The sequence below is a fragment of the Pantherophis guttatus genome, chromosome 4 (assembly GCF_059756535.1).
Source record: "Pantherophis guttatus breed Tessera chromosome 4, ASM5975653v1, whole genome shotgun sequence".
Lineage (NCBI taxonomy): Eukaryota > Metazoa > Chordata > Lepidosauria > Squamata > Colubridae > Pantherophis > Pantherophis guttatus.
The window spans coordinates 20,302,478-20,312,482 of NC_142066.1; the positions used below are offsets into that span (position 1 = coordinate 20,302,478).

General features: G+C 36.8%; 1 protein-coding gene across 1 annotated transcript; it reads left to right on the forward strand.

The window, feature by feature from the left end:
• The first annotated feature begins 1,385 nt into the window (after nt 1–1,385).
• Nucleotides 1,386–10,005, forward strand: LOC132709356 (vomeronasal type-2 receptor 26-like). Its single transcript, XM_087893482.1, has 6 exons — nt 1,386–1,603; nt 2,967–3,258; nt 4,162–5,034; nt 6,077–6,304; nt 7,098–7,224; nt 9,104–10,005. The coding sequence occupies exons 1-6, from the start codon at nt 1,386–1,388 to the stop codon at nt 10,003–10,005; spliced, it is 2,640 nt and encodes an 879-aa protein (XP_087749608.1).

Sequence of the window (10,005 nt, forward strand, 5' to 3'; positions counted from 1 at the left end):
TCCCACTGTCCGATTGGTAGTCAACAATTAAAGGAAAACCTTGTATCCCTGAATTGTCTTTTATCATTTCAAGTGGGGATTGGAACAGTGTTTTCAACTGTCATGATTCAAGTTTATGCCTTTGTCAACAAAACATCTGTGGCAAAAATGAAGATGTATGCAGAGAGGTCAACTCAACCTCTCTGGATATAACTGTGACTTCTGTTTTTATTTTTGTTTTCTTTTCTAAGGTGTTCAGCATGTATTTGGAATATTTTCTTGGGGGAAAATGCAATTATCAATCTGAAAAGATACCAATGAGTTAATTTAGGTTAGGATTCAGTTCAATATAAATGGCACAATTTTTGAATGAGTTACTTTCACATGCCCCTTTGTCAACCAATGAATACTTCATTGGTCAGCCAATGAATACTTCGGTTCAACCAAAACAATACAAGAGCACAAAATAGATACAAACTCATGGTAAACCAATACAAACTAGATTGCAGAAAATACAACTTCAGTAACAGAGTTGTCAACGCCTGGAATGCACTACCTGACCCTGTGGTTTCTTCCCCAAATCCCCAAAACTTTAACCTTAGACTGTCTACTGAAGACCTCACCCCATTCCTAAGAGGTCTGTAAGGGGCGTGCATAAGCACACCAACGTGCCTACCGTCCCTGTCCAAATGTTTTCTTTTATCCATATCCTTTTGATGTACTTATAATTATGTTCACACTTGTATCTGTCATAAAATACAAGCTTGATGAAAACAAATAAATAAATAAAATAAATAAAAATAAATTACTTTTTTCCTCCCATGGCAAATACTATCAAGCAGGAATGACGATCTTCTCAACCTGTTTTGGGTTTCATTATGTAAGAAAACGAAATGAATGATCATCTGCTATCATTTCAATCTCACTGTTATGTGTCCCCAGAGAACATATGTGTCTGCAATCACAAAGGTTACTTAAACAAATAAAATGAATCAAGCTATATATAACACTTCCTAGAGTAGGATGAGTTAATGGTTAGGTTATATAATATATATAACCTGTTAACCTTAATTTTCATTTAACTTGATAGGAGACACTGATGACAACTTATCCATGGACTTAAACACCCACAAAAAAGTTAACTGAACTTGCTGTGGACTCAAGACTGCAAAGCAACAGCAGCTTTGAGTAAATAATTATTATGAAAATAACCATAATTAAATTGTCATCTTTCTGTCTATCAGTGGTAGCAAAACTACATATCACATTCAATGGATTTTCTATCCCAACAATTCATCTATATGCCCAGGGCTTGGTTTTTCAGGACAGCTTTCTGCAATAATAGTCTGTTAAATCAAAATGTGACACTAAGATCTTCTCCGTCATTTTTTAAATCAACAAACAAGATGTTGGTGATAATTATGTTGGCATTTGCTTTGTTGCCTCATACGGCTAGCAAATGCCCTGTTGATAAACGTGCCACTCGGGTGCTTCTTCCAATTCTTCACAAATATTACCATTTTGGAGAATTTAACATTGCGAGCATTACTTCTCAGAGTAATGTGCTTTCACGTGCCTTATCCTATGAAAAAATACCATCTCCAGAGTACTTTGATGATATTCCGTAAGAATCTGGGATATTATTGAATCACAATGGGTATCTCTCCTGACTTTCTATCTGAGCAAGTTGCTTGATAGATGAACTTTTTTTTCCCGATTCATATCATTTGTAATGTGACCTCATTCTAGTTTTAGCAAAGAAGCATAATAGTAACATGATTCTTTATTAATAGAAGCCATACATTCTGTTCTTCCTAATATTTGTGTCCTTCTCTGTGGTTTTTGAGGCTGGACAGCTCCAGCTGTATTTTGTAATATCTTAAAGACTGTTGTGTGCTAACAAGGTTTTGTTTCTCCAACAAAAGCAACACATGTTTTCTGATTATATTTATTCAGAGTGTATTTGCAAACAAGAGCTGCAGCCCTTATGAAGATATATGTTACCTGGTTTATTTTTTTTTATTTTTATGATACACTCTTTTCAGCAGCAATATTATTTTGTAATCATTTGCTTCGGTTCCCAAAATCACGTCTGCTGAATTGAATGTATAGCTATTGTAATAGGGAAAATGACCAACTTTTCGGAACTGGTGAACTATATTTTTTAGTAGTGGGCAAATTGATGGGAACAGAATTCTGAACTGGAAGTGAACAATTCTGGGAACTTGTTTGTGTCTTGAGTCATAAACAGAAGTTAATTATTCCCAATCCTTGATTTTTTTAAAACGGATCTTTTCCTGCTTCTCCTTCCTCTCAAAATATCTTCTTAGCACATTCATGTGTCTGTGTGTCTGCATGTCTATGTGTAGATGGGTAAGTGGATGGGTGTTATATCCATGCAATAACACATACTGAATCCAACATTCTGAGCTCCTGGGAATATGTGCCCTCATAAACCTGATGGCCATGAAGATGCTATGCTAGCCTTTTTAAATGGAATAGATCATATGAATCTAACTATAACAGTGCTCTGGAGCTTAGGTTGGTGAATGAATTAGAAGACTGGGTTTTAGCATCATGCACAACTCTCTAGTCAGCCCTGTGAATGAACAAAGGAGTATCTTTTATAATCTTAATACAAATGTATGAATGGTTTGCCTTTACCACCCAGAGTCCCTTGGGAGTTGGGCGGCATAGAAATTCGATAAATTAAATTAAATTTACCAAATGCAGGCAGATGCAGATTTCCCAAAACATCTAACAAAATTATTGTGTGCATGCTGACTAGAAGCTCCAAATTAAATTCACATACAAATTTCAAGAAGTGATACCTTACAGGAGTGTATTTTCTCTTCCCATCGTAAGAGCTACATAATCGATCTCAAATGCAGAATCATTTGTTTGATATATATTTAATACAAGTATTTCTATATTGAGAAAACATAACATGTTGAAGCATATGGTTATGTCTTATATACTTTTTGTAGGGTATTGATTCAGCATTACCAGCATATCCTGGCACTGGTATTTGCTATAAAAGAAATAAATGAAAACTCACATATTTTGCCAAACATCACTCTGGGATTCCAGATCTATAACAGCCATTTCAGTGCAAGCTGGACTTATCTTGCCTCAATGGAACTTCTCTCCACCCAAAAGAGGTTCATTCCAAACTACAAGTGTGATAGTAGAAACAATGCAGTTGCAGTCATTGGGGGACCTAATTCAAATGTCTGCCTCCATATGGCCACCATCCTTGGTGTCTACAAGATCCCACAGGTAAGGAACATCTATACTTCTGATGCTTCCCTTATTGGCATGATTAAAATAAGGGGAAAACTGTGTGACTTTTTAAGAGTTGAGACTATATGTTGACTTTCATCCTTCATATTTGAACATTAGAATTCCTCCAATTATAGAGACTAAAATATTTTTGCCTTGCAAAATTTGCATTGTGTCCACCATTTTTTTTTACAGAAAGTATGTCCAAAATATTCCAAAATTGAGAATAATAGATTTTTATCCTTGACTATTCATAATTTGATTTAAAAGACTCTTAGTTTCCAGAAGCTAATATGGGATAATAGTGTGTTTAGATTTTATGTTGTTATAAAGCATTGTAAGGATTATCTTTCATAACTGAAGACAGGTTAAATTGGGTTTCTAACAGAACAGAACAGAATAAAAGAGATTGAAGGAACCTTCGAGGTTTTCTAATTTACCTCCTGTTTAGGCAGGATACCCTACACATTTCAGACAAATGGTTGTCTAATCTCTTCTTAAACAATTCCAGTGATAGAGCACACACAACCTTTTAAGACAAGCTGTTCCACTGATTAATTTCTCCTTAGTTCTAGATTGCTTCTCTCCTTGATCAGTTTCCACCTGTTGCTTCTTGTCCTGCCTTCAAATGCTTGACTCCCTCTTCTTTGTGGCAGTCCTTTAAATATTGGAACACTGCTATCATGTCTCCCCTAGTCCTTCTTTTCATTAAACTAGACATACCCAGTTCCTTCAAACTTTCTTCATATGTTTTAGCCTCCAGTCCCCTAATCATCTTTTTTGCTCTTCTCTGCACTCTTTCTAGAGCCTCAACATATTTTTAAATTTTGGTGGTCAAATATATTTACCAATAGATGTTATGACATAATTTTTAAAAATTCTGTTTTTATTTTTTGAAAGGTTACATATGGATCTGCTCCAGTACTGCATTACAGAAGCCAAGCTGGCTTTGTCCAACAGATGTTCCCAAAAAGCACTCATCAATATAATGGGATTCTTCACTTACTTCTGCATTTCAGGTGGACATGGATTGGGGTGCTTTATCTTGATGATGACAATGGGGAAAGATTTGTGCAGAATGTCCTTCCCTTTTTCTCAGAGAGGAGCATTTGTTTTGATTTCATACAAAGACTCCCCAAACAAGGATTTACTGGGGAAATGCAGAAACTTATAGAAGAAGGTCTTGCAACTTACAAGATCATTATGAGAAATACTTCCAATGTTTTGCTCATACATGGAGAAATACAGACAATGCCAGTTTTAAGACTCTTGATAGCAGGTTCAGTATATTTGGATATGTCTTCAAAGCCAGGTGATAAAGTCTGGATTATGATGGCCCAAATGGATTTCACTTCCTTTGCTTTCCAAAGTAGCTGGAGCATAGACTTCCTTCAAGGTGCTATATCCTTGGCAGTCCACTCAAAGAAAGTGTCAGGATTCCGAGAGTTTCTTCAGACCAGAAACCCTATCTCAGAAAAAGAAGATGGTTTTATCCAGAGCTTCTGGGAAAGTGTGTTTGAATGTTTTTTCTCAGAAAACCTGTCAGAGAAAACCTGCACTGGGTTTGAAAAACTGGAGGCTCTTCCTGGTTCCCTCTTCGAAGTGAAGATGACTGCTCACAGCTATAGCATGTACAATGCAGTCTACGCTATAGCACATGCTCTGCATCACATACATTCCTTGAAATTCAAGCAAAAACATTTCTTGAAATTCAAGCAAAAAATAATGGTAAAGGGGCAGAGAAAGAAACTTCTCAATCAATACTCTTGGCAGGTACAGTATATACCTTATATGTACTGTATATACAGAACAGGATGATAGTAATGTTTCTATATTTGAGGGGCTGCCATGAAGAAGAGGGAGTCAAACTATTTTTCAAAGCCCCAGAAGGCAAGACAAAATGCTACTGGTTCAGACAAACCATTATCTCCAACAATCAGCTGTGCCACGCAATTTATATTTGCTAGAAAGCAGGAAATCTGGCTATATTTCAAAGCCCCAGAGGGCAAGACAAGAAGCAATGTATGGAAAGTAATCAAGGAGAGAGAAGCAGCCTAAATCCAGAAATGCTACCGGTTCAGACCAGTTCAGGCAAACCGGTAGTAATAAAAGCTACGGGTTCAGGCGAACCAGTAGTAAAAAAATACTACCAGTTCAGACGAACCAGTATTTATGATGATCAGATGTGTCATTCCATTTATATTCACTAGAAAGCAGGAAATCTGGCTTTCTAGCGAATCTAAATCATGTGGCACAGCTGTTTCCCTCCCCATTGTTCTACTTACCTTAGAAAAGGCTTCTTAAGCCTTCTTTTTCAGCGGTGCGTGATAGCGCCTGAAGTGCGCCTGCGCGTGTGTAGTGAACCGGTAGTAGACCTTATAGGATTTCATCACTGCCTAAATCTAAGTAGAAAAATCCTAACAGTGAAAACCATTAACCAGTGGAACGATCAAAGGAACAACTTGTGAGCAGGCTTGCCTTCAGAAGTTGTGGATGCTCCATCACGTGAGGCTTTTAAGAAGAGACTGGACAATTGTTTGTCTGAAATGGTAGAGGGTCTCTCCTGCTTGACCAGGGGGTTGAACTATAAGATCTGCAAAGACCCTTTCAACTCTGTTATTCTGTTTTTTCTATTCTACATCACAAATGGAAAATGTCTTATCATAGTTTTATATGCAAAAATATAAATTATAGGAGTAACAAATAATTTAGAACAGTGGCCCCCAAACTTTTGGGTGCCAGGGATCAGGTCTGTAGAGAGAGGTTTTTCCATGGACTGTGTTGTTTAAAAATGTTTTCCCCAATTTGATCTTAGCTTCATCACCTTCTACGAAAAGTATCATTCAACAACAGTGCTGGAGAGCAAATTTCCTTTGACCAAAATGGAGAAAGAATAGTGGGATTTGATATTATCAACTGGATAACATTCTCAAATCAATCTTTCTTGAAAGCAAAAGTTGGAAAGATTGACCCATATGCTTCTTCAAAGAGTATATTATCCATTGATGACAATAGCATTGTATGGCCAAACAGGTTCAATCATGTAAGGATGTTTCCATTTCCTGAAGCATTATATCAATTTATAGAGAAGTTAAGCAACTGCCTAATTCACTAGAACTATCCCTTATGCAGGGCATGAGAGTTGACTAAAACAATAATCATACAACCGCTGAAAGAAAAATATATATCAGTTTTGCAGTAAAGGAGTATTGCTATTTATCTGTTAACATTTAATTTAGTTTTGATTTTTATAAAGAGAAAAGGTTGAAGGCTTTTGAACAATATTGGAAAATAATGAAATTGTTGTGTTTGAAACATAATTCCCCAGCCCTGTTTCCTTTATATATATATAGATATTAGGTGCATTATGATTTCTACATTTTAAATTATACTAATTCATTGATTCTGTTCTATGCATGCTTATTTCTTTCTTTGGTTAATTAGTGCAGCCCAATAAAATGTATGCCAACTAACTAAAAAAATAACCGACATCCAAGATCAATAACAAAAGCTAAATGTAAAGACTTCAAGACAATTAAAGAGGAGATATGTCAATTACACGTAAACTATCTATACAGGCGACATTAAGAAAGTACAGAAGTGCTTTTGGACTTTAGGGTAATCATAGAAACATGAAGAAAATCTCTGAAGTAGATAGACAATTTTTCATAGTTATCTCAATTAAATATTATTGTAGCAACTCTAAAAAAAATGTATAAAGAGCATAACTTAACATTTTTCCTAAGAAGATCAAGTCATTCTTAATTAAATTTGTTTCAAACTCCCTAGACATATTTATTGATATGATAACTTGATATTCTTTCTTTTACATTAAGACTCAACCTATTTCAGTTTGTAACGATAACTGCCATCAAGGATTCTATAAGAGGAAGAAGGAGGGGAAGCCCTTTTGCTGTTATGATTGCCTTCCATGTCCAGAAGGAAAGATTTCAACTCAGAAGGGTGAGGAAAAAATAAACCTAGATTTTTCAGATGTTTTGATATTTGAATTTACAATCATCTTCTTTTAATGACCCCATAATCCCTTACGGGGTGGAGTCTGGACTGAATGGAGCTGAGTGTTTACTGGCCAGATGCCCTTCCTGTTGCCAATGCAGAGTTTTTTTCAGCAGATATAGTCTCACTGTGCCGAGAGAGAAATATCTGCTTCTACCTATGATCGAACTCACAGCCTCCTGTTTGTGAGGCGAGAGCTAAACCTCTAGGCCACCACATCACTCTTCCTTTGTATTTACAGTGATGTATGTAATTCATTAGCATCATATTAACAGCTCAGATTTGTGTTTTGTAGTATGAGTTTAAGATAATTTCAGGTTTGTGCAAGAGCAAGAACAGAAAGAGAAGGAGAACAAAACATTAAGTATTTAATCCAGTGGTGAAATCTAAAATTTGTTACTACTGGTTCTGTGGGCTAATGGCTTGGTGGTGGTGGTGGTGGGGGTAATGTGACTGGGTGGATTTAGCCCCTTTTTTTTTTACTTTTAAAACTATTTTTTCTACAATCTCTTTGGCGAAGAGGTTTTTAAAAAATGCTTTCAAAAGGCTCTGACGATCCCAGCTGAGTTGCCTGATCGGCAGAGGCTTTTTTTCTTTTAAATGCCTCTAACGATCAGGAAACTCAGCTTGGATCATCAGAGGCTTTTAAAAGAAAAAAAAGCCTCTGCCGATCAAGCAGCTCAGCTGGGATCCTCAAAGGCCTTTAAAAGCATTTTTTCTACAACCCCTTCAGAGGTTGTAGAAAAAATGCTTTTAAAAGCCTCTGATGATTCCAGCTGAGCCGTGCGATCATCAGAGGCTTTTTTTTTTTACTTTTAAAAGCATTTTTTTTGCCAAAGAGGTTGTAGAAAAAATGCTTTTAAAAGTAAAAAAAAAGCCTCTGATGATTGTGAGGCTCAGCTAGGTATGGGGTCAGGGTGGCAGGGATTTTTGCTACTGGTTCTCTGAACCACCCGCCTTCATCGCTACTGGATCAGGCGATCCGGTCCGAACTGGGAGCATTTAACCCCTGATTTAATCGTTAAACATTATGTTTGGAATATTTATATCTTTTCTGAAGGCCGGATTGTGCAAGCCCACTTTTTTCACCCAGAATCAAACTATTTGGCCCACCCAGTATGTACATTCCACTACTCCCTTTATTCTGGGAGATGAAAATGACTGAGGTCCCCTTTCAGCAATGTACAGAACAATATTTTTATTGCCAGAGAAATAAGACCCAAAGAGAGCCTACTGGACCATACTGGTTGGAAGTAACTGTTGCTAACAATGGAATCAAGACAGTGGTGAAATCCATTTTTTTTTCTACTGGTTCTGTGGGCCTGGCTTGTTGGGCTTGTTGGGCATGGCTTGTTGGGCATGGAAGGAAAGGATATTGCAAAATCTCCATTCCCACCCCACTCTGGGGCCAGCCAGAGGTGGTATTTGCTGGTTCTCTGAACTACTCAAAATTTCCACTACCAGTTCTCCAGAACCTGTCAGAACCTGCTGAATTTCACTCCGGAATCAACAGCTTGTAAAGATTATCTCCTTTCAATTAATGGAGCCAGTAGTTAGTCCTTCACAAGATGGAAACACATACAGAGTCTAGATAATCCCAGCCTGTACTGTTGAAGAAGGCATAACATTCAATATAAATTTATTCACCATTTTTCATGGATAGTGTAAGAACTGGATTATTAGATACTGTTTGTACTAAAGTGGACTAAAGAAGATTCTATGTGCTCCTTTAAAATTTTAATCCAATTGAACCTCTTCATAGTTGTGCCATTAGAAAATGATGTTTGAAATGAATTACATTATTGATTTATATTTTATCTTCCAGACATGGATTACTGTGTTCAGTGCCCAGAAGGACAATTTCCAAACCATGCTAAAGATGGATGTCTTCTGAAAAAAATCACTTATCTCTCTTACAGAGAACCTTTAGGGTTTGGTTTGACCATTCTTGCACTCTGTCTTTTTTTAATTACAACATTGATGCTTGTGATATTCATTAAACATCAAGGCACTCCTATTGTCAAAGCCAATAACAGGAATCTCACTTATGCTCTCCTTATTTCTCTCATGCTCTCGTTCCTTTGTGCTTTACTGTTCATTGGCCAGCCCAGAAAGTTGACATGTCTTTTCCGACAAAGTGCCTTTGGCATCATCTTTACTTTTGCTGTATCTTGTGTCTTGGCCAAAACCATCATAGTAGTTCTAGCTTTTAAGGCCACTAAGCCTGATTCCCAAATGAGGAAGTATATGAAAAAACCCCTGGCTACTTCCATTGTTTTTTTATGCTCCTTTGTCCAACTCATTATTTGTACCATGTGGTTGATAATCACTCCCCCATTCCCAGATTTTGATATGCATTCTTTAGCTGAAGAAATTCTACTAGAATGTAATGAAGGCTCAATGGTCATGTTTTACTGTGTCCTCAGCTTTATGAGTTTCTTGGCATTCCTGAGCTTCACTGTAGCTTTCTTTGCCAGAAATTTGCCAGATACATTTAACGAAGCCAAATTTATCACCTTCAGTATGCTGATGTTTTGCTCTGTTTGGCTAACCTTTGTCCCCACATACTTGAGTGCAAAGGGAAAATACATATTGGCTGTGGAAATCTTCTCTATTTTGGCTTCCAGTGCCGGGTTACTAATTTGTATGTTTCTTCCCAAAAGCTATATTATATTGATAAAACCAGAACTGAATAATAGAGATCAGCTGATAAGAATAAAAAACTAA

What these genes read in the sequence shown, in the direction of transcription:
- LOC132709356 (XM_087893482.1), top strand. Translation starts at nt 1,386, where the DNA reads ATGTTGGTGATAATTATGTTGGCATTTGCTTTGTTGCCTCATACGGCT. An exon ending in GTGTCTACAAGATCCCACAG is followed by an intron (nt 3,259 to 4,161) that starts GTAAGGAACATC and finishes ATTTTTTGAAAG; the next exon opens with GTTACATATGGATCTGCTCC. An exon ending in GGCCAAACAGGTTCAATCAT is followed by an intron (nt 6,305 to 7,097) that starts GTAAGGATGTTT and finishes TTTTACATTAAG; the next exon opens with ACTCAACCTATTTCAGTTTG.